General features: G+C 41.8%; 1 protein-coding gene across 1 annotated transcript in view; it reads right to left on the reverse strand.

The window, feature by feature from the left end:
- Tiam2 (TIAM Rac1 associated GEF 2) overlaps positions 1 to 16,572 on the reverse strand; it is a 129,537-nt gene that overhangs the window by 27,478 nt on the left and 85,487 nt on the right. Inside the window, exon 15 of the mRNA XM_033763161.1 lies at positions 12,811 to 12,914. Coding sequence (XP_033619052.1) covers positions 12,811 to 12,914 — 104 coding nt within the window. The remainder of the gene's footprint in view (positions 1 to 12,810; positions 12,915 to 16,572) is intronic.

The following is a 16,572-nucleotide window of genomic DNA, read 5'->3' on the forward strand; positions in this document are numbered from 1 at the left end:
ATATATATATATATACCTGAAACTTTACCACCATCTAATCTCTAAAATCTAACACTGACTACATAACAGAAAAAACATAATAAAACTTAAACTAAGACTGCCATTATTTTTAGTAAGTAGCCTTGCAACTTCAATAAAATGTGTAGAAAATACAATGTAACTGGGGCCAGGGATGTAGCATAGTGGTGCAGTTGCCTGCCTCACAAGTTCAGGAGTTTGATCCTGATACCAAAAGAAAATACAAACTAAAGACCTATATCTCCCATGGTAAGAACAGCTGAGGACCTAGGAAACACATGTATCAGCAGACTGTCCAGCTAAACAAAACCAGGGAAAAAGTGACCAGGACAGAATGCAAATTAAACTCTTGTTAAATCCACTGATAGAAAATGATCTTTAAACCTCACCTTGGATTACCAGTTTGATAATCAGTCTTTCCATCTTAGTAACTTCTATAAAAGCAGAGATACCCCACTCCTTCCTGATGCTTAGAAGCCCCAAGCCAGTGTGGCCAGCAAGGCTCTTCTCTGACCTCCTCTTACCTTGTGACTGAATGATCCATGAAACCAATGGACTCTATAATATCCCAAAGCTAGCAGAAAGCAGTGTAGGGGTTAGGAAGGCACAGGCCTCCTCAAGCAGCCAACCATGCTACCCCATCCCAGGTGAATGCCAGGCCACAATTTTCAAGGCAACTGAAGAGCTCAGAGAGTCCTCATCTGATAGCTATTTTCTAACTTCAGTGAAAAATCCAATCTTTATCTAAGCTCCAGAGGTGAAGAAAAGACCACACTCTCACCAGTGGTCAGTGCTCAGAGCCCAAGTGGGATTTCTCTTGAGCTCTCCTCTCCCAACCTCATCTCCACACAGTGACACATCCAGCCACTCACAGCTGAGACTCGAGAGGAAATTGCAAAAATGACTCAGCAATTGCGCAGAACTTATATATATATATACACATACATATTTTTTAAAAAGTGAAAGCAGCTATATTATGGAGCTCGAGCATTATTAAAAGGTGAGAATCAGCAAAGTGATGAAAAGCATAAGAGACATAATTAGACTCAAGACGTCATTTAGTCTATACAATCGAAGCTCCCATTTGAGTACAATCTCTAAGCACACTGGACTATCCAGACATATAAACTTTGACTTGGGATGGCATTTAAAGTTGTTCCTAAAAAATCATTTTTCCCACTAATAGCAGAAAATAAAAACTTTTCAAAATGCTAAAACACCAGCTTATAATGTTGCAACTGGTATTCAACAACCTGGATATATCTAACCACTAGCATCAATGTAATCTGTTCTGGTATCAACCTAACAATTTATTTGCCATGTAGGAATTGTTATTAATGTCTCTTAGCACAATGGAAAAAAATTAAAGGATTAATAATGAATCCCACCCAAGGAAATGGACTTGAAGATAAAAAAACCAAGTTCAAAATGCCACTTGACTAGACAAAGACGGAGCTTTTCATAGTGTAGATACTCGATAACAGATTTCATAATGGCAATAATATTAAGTCACGACCCAGACAAAATGATTCAAATTATTTTAAGTCAGAATTGCAAACCAGAGTTCATATTCAGGAAGGGGCAACCCATAGAAAATTCTGTCAGATTGGCACCGTCCATGGAATTGTAACTTTTTAAATGTATCTAGATGATACAGTTTTATGGAGGTTCATAGTTTCAAGTTCTCACATGATCCATTCTAAATAATTTCTAAGACAAGTTTTAAAAGCATGCAAATCTGAGAGGATATGGGATATAAATAGCTGCTTACCCTGATCTTCACCTTCCATTACCTTAAAAACCTCCACCAATCTTAGAGGTTTTAACCTCCAGGAACTGTGTGGAGCCCGAGGAGATGAGGAGTACGGGTTCTAGTAGGGTGATTCTAAGATTTATATTTCTTTTAAAGAGTTCTCCCTACTTATTAGGACAAAAAGTGACGTCAAGCAAAAGATTGCTTTAGATCGGGTGTTTGGGCAAGACAGGGAGAGTCAGAGCAGAGCAGATAGTCCAACTAACGCAAAAGCTTGATGATTTATTCTAGGACAAAGAAAGCAATTCTCTGCATACTACTTAGGGCAAAAGCCCATATATCCTAACTGTGTTGTTACCCTGTGTCCAGAGGGCTTTCCTAAGAATGTGCAAGTGCCTGCAAATGGGATTTACACTGAGGTTGGGGTTTGTCCGGAGAAATTCAAACTCCCTGCTTTCTTCTTCCCCTAAAACCAAAATTACATGGAGGCTCCACAACTATCTCCAATTCAGGAAGTCAGAAGGGAAATAAAGATGCAGAGGAACAGGCTGAAAGGCACAGAGGATGGAGGACAGGAGAGAAAGGAATGACAGACAACTTGACGTCCACCTCCACCCCGACTGAGAGGTACAGGCGGGCAAGATGGACCTGGCACCTCGGCTGCAGGTGGCTGGCTGGCTCCTCTTTGATCTTAACCCTTTATCTGCCTTCGAAAGGACAAATGCATCCGTTTTAAACTCTCATCTCAGGACAGGAGCAAAAATCACGATCCCTGCTATTTCAAAGGAAAGAAAGAGTAAAGAGAAGTCTACACCAGAAACAAGTGTGGCGCATAAATCATTAGGTAAAGGCTGCCCCGTGTAGAAGGCTGCTCAAATCCATGTGGCCTTGGCTCTGGGGAGACTCCAAGTCACCCTCTTGTTCTTAGTCATCGATCCAGCAGTGAGCAGAGGGAGTGTAATTATCCCTTCGGCACTGGGCTGGCTTGACAGTGAGTTAATTTCATAGTCAGGCTTCCACCTGACAGGGTCTGATCCCCAGCCCACCCCACGCTGATTCACGCTGCGCTGCTGCCTCTTTGTGACTTCCTCTTGTTTTCTTCGTCTTTTGGGGATTCTGAAGATGACTCTCAGGAACAACACATTTCTGGAAAAACGGGATGAAAAGGGAAAATGGAAAAGAAGAAAGCAGGGGCTAGAGGAGAGCAGGCAGAATGGTGCTGGGGTAATCAAAAGAGGAACGCCAGGTGGCTAAGAACACAGCCTTGTGCACAAAAGAACCATGGTTGTAAGCAAATGACGAGGGAAAGGCAAGTGAGCACCCTGAATCCTCCGACCTCACTGAGAGTCAGGTGCCACCACCCCATCTCCTGGCTGAGAGCCTGAGAGGCATGTGGGGGCCCCAGGGCTGGAGGAGTTAATGCTCTGGGCCCCCAGACTAACTCCTCAGGCTCCACAGCCTCTGCCTTTCTCATTACTCTGCTCCTAAACATCAGTACAGCCCATCCTTAGTGTAGAAAACAAGATCCCTGAGCCATATTTCCATGCAAACTAACCACCCCTGTGGTGGCCCCATCCAAGCCCACGTCTCACTCAGCAAGCAACCACAGTGTCTGAATCTGGACAGGTGAGTGTGCACTGGGCAATATCCTAGTGATGGCACTTTCCAGCTCTGCCTGGTGACAGCTGCCACCTCCCCCAACCCCATTTTGCCTTGTTTCTGTCCAAGCACACACTTGACCAGAGGGAATCAGCCATGGTGACGGAGCTGTGGTTGGCAGCAAGAAGCACAGCACGCTCACCACCAGCAAGACGTCCTCATGCTGCCTTTCCTGTCAGACTGTTTGCTCTCCCACAGGACAAACCCTCTAACCCTCAACTAATTTCTGAGTTGCTGCCTGTGCAAAGCATGCACTTCCAGGGTCTCCATTTTTCTGGCACCCCCTTAGCTTACTCTCGGACACTTCCTGATACCAACATGAAGATTTAAGCATTTTAATTTTTTTGAACTTTTGGTACATGGATATCTCTATAGAGTAAGTGACCCTTAGCAACAAGAGGATGGGTATCTTGTGGTTTCCTCTATGTGTCACTGTGTGTCACTCTTGTTCCGCCATATAACAATCAAGATCAAACTCAAAGGAACACCAAGCTAGTATCTTAGAGCTAGTAGAATGAGACAGAAATGAAAATTTCAACTAACTACAAAGATATCAAATGTATTTTAGTCAGGTGGTGCATACCTGTAATCCCAGCACTCTGGGAGGCTGAGGCAGGAGGGTCTAAAGTTTGAGCCCAGCCTAAGCCACCTGGTGAATTAATGTGACTGTCTCAATATAAAAAATAGACATTAACAAGACTGTCTTAAAATTTAACAAAATAGCTCATATTAGGCTAAAGCATCAATATGAGTGGTGGTATAGCAGTGTGAAGGCTCTGGGTTTAACCCTTAGTACTGCAGATAGACGGATGACTGGTTGATAGATTGTTTAAATTATAAAAAGACCAAATGCCCTTTCTGCTCCAATGAAAATGGTAGTCTTTTCACACAAGCTCCACAAGTTACTACCCCGTTGTATGTTAGGTAGCCAGTCATTACGTTAGAATGGCAGGATGACATATTTAAGAACAAGAGATACAAACTCAGCCTGATGCTTCCCCTTCTCAAGGCTACGTCTTCCTTCCTCTTCCAAAGGGGCAGAGCTGCAAGGCCCCCTCCACCACAGTGCCTCCCAGGCCTTGCTAAGAGTCTCTGCACTTAGCTAAGGATGGAGGCAAAACACAATGTCTCCATTTAGTTGTATCAGTAATCCTCGGAAAAGCCCATCAATTCAAAACATTTGAATTTTAAAAATTCGCTAAAAGGTGGGCTGGCTTTGTCTTCATGCAGAACACAAAGAGCCCAGAGGATGTAATTCTTAGTGTTCTTGGCTTCTAATTCTTTTTCATCTCATGGAACAGTTCAGAAAGATTTGAACACTGACAACTCCCAGAAGACTGGGTAGGTAGTCAGATGTTTGTTATGCATATGTGTTAACTTCACTAACATTTTATTAGAGCACTTGTGTCTTTGTACATGTTTCTTTATCTAACGATGAACCTTCCAGATGAAGAGGCAGTGAATGAGTTGAAGAGGAAACCACTCAAAGACATGTATCATGGAGACACATCAGGAAAGGGTAACTTATAGCTTAATAATCTATAAAATTTTGGATAACTTGTCCCAGGTCACATAGTAATGAATCCTAGTGAACCAGCATACAAATTCTGACTGACAATATCAGGTCAAGATTTCTTCCTAATATACCACTCTCTGCCTGCAAGAAAGGCTACCTGGAATGAAATCACTGTGAAAGACCGTCTTACTACTGGAGAACATCACACCCTAAACCACTTTTCAGGAACCAAGCATGTGCTTCAAGAATGCAATGTCTCTGTTCAGTCAAACAGAAATAAGTCGGACAGCTTGCATTTAGAAATAGCTATGTTTAGTTTTAAGAAAAGGATTGCGATTATATTAACCTATTGATTTGCACCACGCAGAAAGGCTGTTTATAAATAAATTATATTTTAATTTAACCAATAAAAACTTCAAATAATGCAAAAGACCTAGAGAGAATGTGGGAAACGCAAAAGAAAAGTGTATACTTAAAAGTGCTGGAAAACTAACCACGGAGTCTAATAACCTTCTCCCTAGCTTCTTAGATAGGCAAACTCTCAAAAGCAATGCATGTGAAAGCCACAAAAGATTGAGCTAAGTGGGTGGGTAGGAGTTAAATATTAAATTCAAGTTATGTTCACACCATGTACTAAAAACCTAACCATTAATGCACATTCTTTTCTTCTGTTATGAAAAAGTAAACAGGACAAAATACATCTTAAACGTGCTTAAATTGCAAAGAGCACAACACACGGCTGTCATGCTGTATGTCTCCAGATTCCCGATGCTCTCTGTTCTAGCAACACACCGCCTACAAACTGCAAAAATAATCACTGCCAAAGCTACACTAGGTGATTACATAAAATTCTCCTCAAAAGCTTTAAAATTACTTAATCAGAAATAACTAAATTAAAAACTCTGCTTACCTCGTAGAAATCGAGTTTCATTTTTGCGGATTTTCTTATACGGCATTAAGCCCCATATATGCTATGCTCCAAGGAAATATTACAAGCATAGAATTATCTGCTATATTCAAATTCTTTCTTTCTCTCTTTTCAAGCATATTTTAAAGAGTACATATTTTTGTAGGCTTCTCTGATATCTTTGCAGTTGAAACAGACAAAATTATTTCAGAGATTAACTTAAAGACATCAGAATAACAATGGAAAAGTTGACAATGCCACAGAAAAACTAGTATAAAAAAAAAGTTCTCTAAGCCTAAGCTATCACGAATGCTTAAAGATGATCATCAGAATTCCTCTGGAGAGAGAGACACATCTCATCTGCATTAACAGTCTTAAGATATTTTTAGAGTAAAATCAATATTCAATACAGTAAAGAAAAGCATGCCAACATTTAGAGCAGAATCTACATCCATGAAAATCCACGCCTTCACTTACTTACATGATGTTCATAAAAGGGAGTAGTTCAAAGGGACCTGCTCCCTCTCGAAGAAAGGATCACATCCACAGCCGACTGCAGAGAAGTGTGTAAGGCTCACGTTCTCCCTCTCTCTTTCTCTTTCTCATCCCCAGGCAGTGAAATGAAAAAAAAAAAAAAAAATCCTAAACTGCTCTTGCCAGTCACAACCACAAAGACTCCGAGCGCCACCACGCTCTTCCTCCAAAGCAGCACAGTGGCTGGGGAAGGCTCACCCCTTCCTTGGGATGCCCACTTGCGTGGAGTCTGCCAGCTCTGGAGAGGCACCAGGTCATGGCAGAGGTGGGGACCACAGGGCTACTCAGTGTCCTTCCTCATAGCCGGCTCCAAGAGCAGAACACAGAACACTGCTGACAGGGACCACTTAGCACACCTTAAGTTTCCAAAACAAACCAGAAACTCTTTCAACCCTTTCATCCAAAGAGAAATTGTTTATTCCTTTCTAACTCCCATCTATTACAATAGCACATGCTAATTGTCAGCAATGCTGGGGGAAAAAAATCCCCCACACAGGAAAGGCTGACAGGGTCACACAAAGAGCTGTGACAGTAATAGGCACCCTTAAAGAGAGAGAAGGCAATCAATTATGAACCATTTGCAGAAATTGTGGGGCTGTCAAAAGCCCTGGTTACAGCTGTGCTTCATCAAGCCAGGCTTGGTGTGATTTTCTATGGAAATTATTCCTTCTTCTCAACTGTAGAATACTTGTTAGTAAAATATCCCCAGTGGCCCCGATTCAAACCAGGTTCAACCCAAGTCTAATTTGAAAAGAAGCTAATGACCCCTGAGAAGACCCAGGAAGCAGAGGCTACTTCCTCAGAGTCAAAAGCTCCTTGTAGAGGACAGAACACAGAGGACCCTTGGAGGGTCCTCTTCCAGCCCACACTGAGCATGCGCCACTACACTGGAAAAACAAGGGGACTACTACTAGTGGGTATAAGCTGATGCTTCTAAGAGGTTAAAAATATTAAACAAAACATTTTTCAACCTTAAATTTGAAACTTTCTCTTCCTTTGAACTTACACCCATCACAATTATTACTTTGGATGATCAATGAAGTCTGTTTTCACCTAAGAATCAAATAAACTGTGAGTCACGCATTTCCTTAATTTTTCTTAAATGTACTGAAGTCCATTATTACAGATCTCTTCCTTTCTGGAAAAAAGTGAAGAGGACCTCAGGGAAATTTGAGAGGAACTGCTTTGCCTGCTCACACAGGTTGAGCAGCCAATCCAATGCCCAACATGAAATTCCATACCTGACCTTGTGTGAGGGTTCAGAGTCAAAACAGAAGTCCGTGCACTAAAACCCTATATAAAAGTACTTTCATGTGATGTGTATAAAATGTGTATGAAACATAAATGAATTTCATTTCCACTTGGGTCACATCCCCAAGATATCTCATGCAATAGTCCAAAATTTGAAATCTGAAAGAAACATCTTATTAAAAAGTTTTGCACAGCAAAAGAAACCACCAGTAGAGTGAAGAGACAATCCATAGAATGGGAAAAACATTTTTCCAGCTGTTCTTCAAAGGACTAATATCTGTAATATATAAAGAACTCAGAAAAATAAGACCTCTGACCCCCCAAATGTAAGGACCCCATCTAAAAATGGGCATCTGAAATGAATACACACTTCTCAAAGTAGAAATGGCAAATAAATATATGAAAAATGTTCAACATCCCTGTGTTAGATTTCCCTTGCTTCAAGGTGGCTGCCACATAAAACAGTAGCTTCCTTCCCATAATGCTCTGCTCCTTAAAATGGCTGCCACATGGAATAGCCGCCTCCATGTTAAATATAGCTTCTCCTACCAAGGGACAGCCTTCTTCCTACCATCATGCTTCTTTTCCAGCCAAAAGAGTGAGGTCACAAGCCTCTCCTACTGATGTCACAGGCTCCTCCAATCTCTCTCTCTTTTTTTTTTCTTTTTATTCAGTTTATTGGTACAATCTAGGTATACAATACAGTTACATTCATCATTGGGATCCTGTACCTTTACATAATAGGTCTTGATTCTCATTTTTTCCCCTTCCTCCAATCTCTTAATGCTACCTCACTCAACTCCACCACTGCTCAGGTTAACCCCACCCTGCTCCTATAAAAAAAGCTCCCTGTTCCACCATGCTGTTTTTTCCTTTGTTAGGAGACAGCCCAGCCCAGCATATCCTCCCCATAATAAAGGCTTGTTGCAGTCCTGGTCTGGTCCTGGTTTTTCATCTCTTTTGCCTAACACACTGGTCATTCAGAGATGCAAATTAAAACAACACTAACATTCCATCTCACTACAGAAAGAATGGTTATTATCAAAAAATCAATAACAAATAACAAGACATCAATAAAAAATGCTGGCGAGGCTGTGAGGAAAAGGAACTCTTCTTCACTCTTGGTGGGAGAGCAGACTGGGGCAACCACTGTGGAAATCAGTGTGGTGATTCCTCAAAAAAACTAAAACTAGAGGTTCCATCTGACCCAAGTATTCCCCTTCTTGGCATCTTCCCAAAAGAATTAAAAGAATTAAAGAATTATACCACAGTGATATATGCATGCCCATGCTTATGGCAGCAGTTTGTAATAGCTAAATTTGGAAATAGCCCAAATGCCCATCAACCAATGAATGGATAAAGAAGATGTAATTTTTTAATACAGTGGAGCACTACTCTGCCATAAAGAATAAACTTGGGACATGTCTAAGTAAATGGATGGACTCTGAAACTATACTCTTAAGTGAAATAAATTGAACATACGTGTTTAAATAACACATGGTTTCTCTGGTGTGAGAAACCAAGAGGGTAAATAAGGACCAAAATGTACATGAGACATTGTGAAGTAGAACAAAATGTTCAAATGGGAAGGGAAACGAGGGAAGGGGGAGGGGGAAAGGAAAAGAAAAAAAAAGAATAGAAGGAAAAATGGAAGCAACACTTTTGTAAATAAAGAGGGAAATGGGGTTGAAGGGAGAGAAAAAAGAAGCAAGATACACCACGCACAGGTACAAACTCCCTATGATGAATGCTATCATTATATATATATCTAAAATGTATCAATAAGATTAATTTTTAAGAATTGAAAAATTAAAAAGAGCTGGGGATAAATCTCCTTGTGAAGGCACTGGGTCAATCTCTAGTACAGGAGAAGAGGAAAGAAAAGAGGAGAGGAGGGGAAGGGAGGGGAAAGAAAGGGGGAGAGGAGGAAGAGAAGGAAAGCAGGAAAGGAGGAGGGAGGGGAGGGAGAGGGAGAGAGAATGACTACCATGTGAGAAAGGTGTGATACTAACAGGCTGATACCCTGTGTTCACCAATGAAGAAATGAAGGGTCCAGCGGACTTTGAGTGGACCATGGGTATATGAGATTTTTAACTCTCCTTTTTCCAATATTGACTCTGCAGTGGGTGATAGGGGTTGGTTAAAAAAAAGGGGAAGGAAGGAAGGCAAGCAAGAGGAAGGAGGGATGGAAGGAGCAAAGCAAAGAGAGGTAGAGAGATCTGAAACACCTCTGATCCCATTTCAGTTAAAGGGTTTTTAACCAGTACTCTCTTCCAATAGGTTTTTTTTTTCCTTCTGAGTTCTTTGACATGTGCGTATTTATAAATAAATGTATTTTATGTATTTGCTTTCTCCCTTCATTTTTAACAGTGGAAATTAAAGCACAGATCACCCTAGTTGTGACTTGAACTGCAGCTTTTACACTCAAACTTCTAAATAATGATCCAAAACTCACTCACAACTACTTTGCTTAGCTGTGGTACGCACCATCCCAAAATGAGATTTGAAATGGCCTTAACAAGCTAACTTTCCACATAATTCTTCTACTGATTTTTTTTTTAAAAAGCAAATTTGTGGAAATTTCCTTCCTAAGAACATTATCCTAAACTGATTATCACAAAGAGAAAATCATTTTCCCCTAGCAGCATTAAGTTTTTTTTTTCCATTAAATTTATTGGTACATTTTAGGTATACCATACAGTTACATTCATCATTGGGATCTTGTACTTTTATGTAATGTACCTTGGTTATTTTTCCCTCATTCCCCGGCCCTCTCCTCACCCACTCCACACCTTACATATTTACAAAGACTTTGTTTCCTTGTATTTTCTTTTCCTTTACCTTTCCCCTACCCTTGCTACTTCCCCTACTCCTTTGGAATTTTTCTTCCTATTATACAATATCAATTATACATTTTAATCCTGATTTATACTTTTAGATTTTCATACAGAGAAACTAACTGGTATTTACACATGTGTGTCCTATTAATTTTACTTAAGAGTATGGCCTCAAAGTAGATCCACTTTTTGGAGAATGACCAGTGTGCAGCCAAAAGAATGTATATTCTGATTCTGTGGTGTGAAACACTCTGTACGTGTCTATTAAGTCCATTTGTTCAAAAGCTAGTACTTCATTGTTGATTTTTTTGTCTAGATGATCTGCCTGGTTGTGACAGTGGGATATTGAGGTCCCCCACTACAATTGTATGAGTGCTTACTTGGTTTTTCAGGGGTAGCTATCTTATTTACAGACAAAGTAAATTTCAAATCAAAACTAATTAAGACAAAGTAGGTTCTTACATCCTTGTAAAGGGAACAATCCAAGAGGAAGAGATGACAATCATAAATACTATACAAAACAAATAGCATTAAGTTACAAGTGATTTCGCCCCAAGCACCACAGTGCCAGTGCCCCAGGGCACACTGTCCTTAGAAAGTCTTGCTGCATACCTGTTTCAGGAACATATGCTCTTCAAAAAAAATTTAAGATAAAGCAACCAAAACATATATTTGAGACTGTAGGACCCACTGTGCATTAAAAAATGGACGGATATTAGCTATGATATTGGATTTGCAAAAGTAAATAACCCCCTAGATATAGAACAGAGCAATTAAGACTGAAAATGCTGATGGATTTCAGTTTAGTCAAAGCATTTGTTTCCAGGGAGTAAAACCAGAGCATCGCTGGCCTCTAGGAACCAGGGAAGGGAGAAGAGGTGTGGAGGGGAGGAGGCAATGAGGAGCACGGGAGTGAGGAGGGGAAAGGGAGAAGACAGTGGAGAAGCGAGGCTGAGTTCCCGGGCCACTCTTAAGCTGGAAGGCTGCGCCCATCCTCCCTTCACAGTGATCACCACCCACCCAGAGCAGGGGCCACATGGCTACACTCCAAGGGATCGGCTCCTGCTAGTGCTAGTTTAAACCCACTGGCACCTCGTCCCATGTTAGCTTTTATTTAAATAACTGTCATTGTTTACATTTCCTCCGTTCCTATTTAATATTTAAGACAAAAACCAGGATGAGAAAAGAATTAGAATTTGAAAATCTAGACTGCTCGTGAAAATACATCAGGTCGACCATTTCAGAAAGGGTACCTGAGTACTAGCGGTTAACACAGGAAAGGGATGGATTAGGACAAGCACTGCTGAGGGTGTGGAGAAACTGGGGCCCTGGATCCTGGCTAAGGGGAAAGGTAAAAGGGTGCAGAGCTGGGAAGAACAGCTGAGGTGTTCCTCAAAAAGTTAAAAATGGAATTACCTATGACCTGGCAATTGCACTTCAAGGTGTATCCCCCAAAGAACAAAACCTGGGGTTCAAGCAGGTGCTTGTAATACAGATGGTCACTGTGGCATCACCCATAATTCCCACGTGGAGGCAACAACCCAAGCATCTATCAAGAGATGAATGGTCAACAAACTGTGCTATAGAAATGCAAAGGGATATTACCCAGCCTTAAAAAGGAATGGAACGCTGACAACAGCTCCAACATGGATGAACCCTTAGATGATATTCTGTTACATGAAATGAGCCAGGAACACAAGGACTAACACTATATGGTTCCACTTATACATGAGGAACTTAAAATTGTCAAATGAGAAGGAAGTATAACTGAGGGACTGGGAGAAGAGGAGGAGAATTAGTGTTTAATGGACCCAGAGTTTCCATCTGCAGTAATGGAAAAGCACCAGGGACAGAAAGAGATGGTCACAAAGCCACATGAATGTACCAACTACCACTGAAGTGCACACTTGCAAGTGGTAACCACGGTTACATATGTTTTACAGCAAAATGATGACATAGCCACAATAGTTTGTCTTTGGCCAAAATAAAAGTGGCAAAGAAACAGAATGGTAACCTAACATGGCTTTCAGGACCCTGGAGTTTACAATTTCCTTGTCAAAACAACCATGTAAAATGTTCCTAATGCAGGAATGCTTTGCTCTTTGATGGAGTTCAGGAAGTCACAGAGGTGTCTGCCTGAGTCAATGATTCTTCTTGGTACTCACTTCGAAAACAAATAAAAAAGGAAATTCTATTCTTAGAGGGAAAAATGTTTGTATCAACTGCTGGAACTCAGGATGGGAAAACGCCACCTTCTGTTTCTCCACTCAGGTGAAGGCGGGAATTAGCCCTCGGCTGCCTGGTTCTTGGTTTGCCATGGGCAGCAGCATCTTACCCTGAATGTTTGCTCCATTTTCTCTCGATGGGTGACTTGATCCAGAGTGCCATCTGTCTGACTCCTTTTCATACCAGTTGTGATGTCAGGAACACTGCTGAAATCTGCAGAAAAAAATGAGACACGTGAATTTGGCCACCTGCAGAGAGCAGTAGTAATGACTGGCTTTAAGGAGAGGAAAGAAGAAAATACTAAGGATTCCAAGGGCAGCGCGCAGCGGGCCGTAACCACTCTGAAGTAACACAAGCAAACCTCTCCAGTCCTCTAGGCTAACCGAAGAAGCAACACCTTCTGCCCATATTGGTCAAACAGACCAATAAAAATACTGACTTCAGTATCTTATTCGCACTTCCCATTGCTGTACAAAACGTATTTCACTAATTCCTGATCTTAAATCATTTTACTTGAATAAAAAATTAAACAACACTGACACTTGTTCATATGTCCCTATATTTTGGCTAAGTGAGGGCAGTTATTAGAATATCTTGGAAAATTAATGATGCAAAATTAGAGACACTTAAAGTCCACTATTTATTCACTTGCAATAATTCCTTTTCTGACATTACGCACAATCTCATCTTAAATTGAAGTTCTACTCGTTAACATCCAGGGAAAAGGTGAAGATACTTGTGCTAAATACAGCACATGGTTTTCCACCCTACAACTGTACACATATTCAATCCTCAATAGTCCTACTGATTCTGAAGCTTACAAATTCAAGAGGTAGAAAGACTAGAATCTATCAAAACATAACACAGGTTTTCTTTCTAGTTCTGATATCTAATAGGCTAATCGCAGGCAGCTGTAAGAGCAGCCAGCCTGTCTTAGATGGCTGAGCCCAAAGGCACAGACAAACCTGCTGACAAAGGGACTGTCCAGCATGACGCTGGGCAAGGAATATAGTCCTCAACAGACCTCTAGAGTCTCTGGAGGCCCTAACAGGTGCACAGCTGGAGGGTAGGAATGTAGTTAATCTATGGTGACATTACCAATCACACCACAGGCATTTACTTATAAGACAAGGTAGGGCCTCCAGAAAACATAGTAATGGTCTATAGAATTCTGCAGCTCAAATTTCTTCTCTTTGCCTTTCCCAATACCTGGTTCCACCCAGAAAAGGACCATACAATGGGAGTCATTCTTCAATGCTATTTGTAGAGTTAAGTTAGCCTAGATAAGGCAGTGCCTATGGCAAAGGCAGGAGCTGTCCCTGGGGAATTTTTGAGTAGCAGTGGCGTTTAAAAGTACTGCGTTTGTCTCTCCCAGACCCTCAGTCCATACCTCAGAGGCAGTCCATGGCCCAGCAGAAGAGTGAAGAAGTGAGACGCCGCCCTTAGCCAAGCCCTGCAACTACCTCTCTTTTGCTCCAGATTCCCTCCACCAATACGTACACTGGGCCAGGACAGGGAATACAAGGATGAATAGACATCCTGAAGCTCTGCTTCTCATCTGGAGAGAGATGACTGGTGAAGACGACGGAGGCAAAGACATGAGTGTGACAAAGCTCAAGGAAAGTCAGGCCTTAAAGACTGCATTTTGAAACATGCCTGAGCAAAGTCTTAAATCTGAAGGGTGATTATATTGGAGACGAAGAAGACAAGGCAAATTGGGCAGCGGGGAGCAGGGAACCTATGAGTGGGAAGCATCTGAGTAGAGACCAACAGCACTAAGATCTGAACACCACTTGGGGCAGGGGCCTTGTTGAGTGTGGCAGCAACAGAGAGGGAAGGAGGCAGTGTACCCCAGGATGGGCAAGGAGGGAAAGACCTGGGCAGAAAACCACATAAGAAAATCACAGCAACACTGCAGGTATGAGGAATAAGGACCCATAAGGAAAAAAAAAAAAAAAAGAATAAAAGCAAAAGAATAAGTAACGGGACAGACTGAGAAGACAGACTCCATGGGACTTCTCGCTGTCATCTATTAAGTATAGAAAGAGGGGTATCAAGAGGGAGACTTGGTTTTGATGTCTTAGGTGACTTGATAGATGGAGACAGAAGAAGAGTAGGAAAGAGAACTGCAAGCTTAGCTTTTGCAATGCTGAGTATGAGAAACAACTGGACCACCCCAACACAATGGTCAGTGGTAGGCCCAGAGAGGTCTTCATCGAGACAAATTTGGAAGTCATCAGAATGTACCTGACAGTGAAGCCAAGGGGGGTAGACGCCACCTATGGGACAGAACCTGCACAGTGACACATAAAGGGCCAAGCGGGGAAACCCTGGAGATACCACTGCCAAGGGCTATAAGTGAGGAGGCCTTTACAAGTAAAGGGCACTTTTTTTTTTTTTTTTTTTAGAAAAAAGAGAAGTCTAAGTAAACCAAGAAAGATAAATAGCACAGAAGCCACACAATGTGAAAGAATATTACCTAGGCAACAGAATGAAATTTGCATTATTACTGCCTTTACCTTGTAAATAAAGGGCTTTGGTATTTCCAAAGAGTTATATCAAGCACAGGAAATATGACACACAGTCCACATACGCATTCATTCACGATGAAAATTTCCACAGCACCTACAGTAGAGCTGGCAGGTACTAAGTACCTGCAGGTACAGAAAGGAATGAGACTGCAAGTCCTCTGAAGAACTCAGGGAGCAAGGGCACAAGGAGCTTTGGAGTCTAAGGCGCCAGATGGATGCTAGTGAAAATAGCATGGGAGATGTCAAAAGTAGGTGCCAAGTGAATTCTGAGTCATTCATTCAATATATTCACAAAACTTTGGAACTTAAATGTGGAAAACTCCCCAATCACTGTTTCTTACAAAGAGATACTGCTTTCAGGTGAGTGAGAAGAACAGCACAGCATTACCCTGTCACAGAACATTTGAGACCTTTCTTGTTAGAGTGCTGCAGCCTCAGAATAAAGGTCTCACCAATGCATTAGTGAGACTACCTCCCCCAACACTTCAGTGCCCCTTAACCCCACGGAGCCTTTGGATGTCACAAAGAACCTTCTGGAGCCACAGGAACAAATTCCTACAGAGCCTAGTCCCCAGGATCCAAGGAGAGGAGGCAGCTCCAAACAGTTCCTGAGATCTGCCAAGACAGGAAACCTCAGAGCTGATCCACCACCTGGATTCCACAGAGGCAGAATGCATCTGGACATACACAGGGTCCCATGGTGACCAGCAATGTGCCAGTGCTGCCCCAGAGATTGACAAGGCACAGAGAGAGCAGAGCTGAGCTTGGTGGTATCCACAGCTGCTGATTCAGCTCCAAGAGAGTAAACCTGATGAGGTCTTACATTCCTGCAAAGGGTATGTGTGCTTGGCGTTCTTTCTAGAGAAGAAATAAGGAAAATGCACACTCTGGAAGAATAGAAGCCTAGCTATGAAAAGAGTGTAGGCTGGTAAAACCCTAATGCTTATTTACAAAGCTGTTTTAAACAGGCACCCTGTCCCGGGTGCCGAATGCCTACACACAGCCCCATTTACACTCTGCCCACATTCTGAGCCAGGGCTGCTAAGGTGAGTAAATGTATCTTTCCTCCTCCATACAAGAAGCTGGCTCACACCTGGCACAGCCTCATCAGGACATACACACAGTAACATGTTTTAGGGGCTCTTTGCCCCTACGGGATGACACTAAGCATTTGATTCCTGCCCACCCTGCACTCTGCTGGATCGTATCCACCACCAGACACCTACCAAAGAGTGACTGCAAATATGAAAAATAACCAATTTATAAACTCAACTTAGAGAGCTATTTGTATCTGCATAGCCTTGTGCCTTTGTCATCTTATTCTTTGTGGAAGCTAAGTT

This window comes from Fukomys damarensis, unplaced genomic scaffold (genome assembly GCF_012274545.1).
Source record: "Fukomys damarensis isolate Sample0158 unplaced genomic scaffold, DMR_v1.0_HiC HiC_scaffold_14, whole genome shotgun sequence".
In the NCBI taxonomy this organism is placed as follows: domain Eukaryota; kingdom Metazoa; phylum Chordata; class Mammalia; order Rodentia; family Bathyergidae; genus Fukomys; species Fukomys damarensis.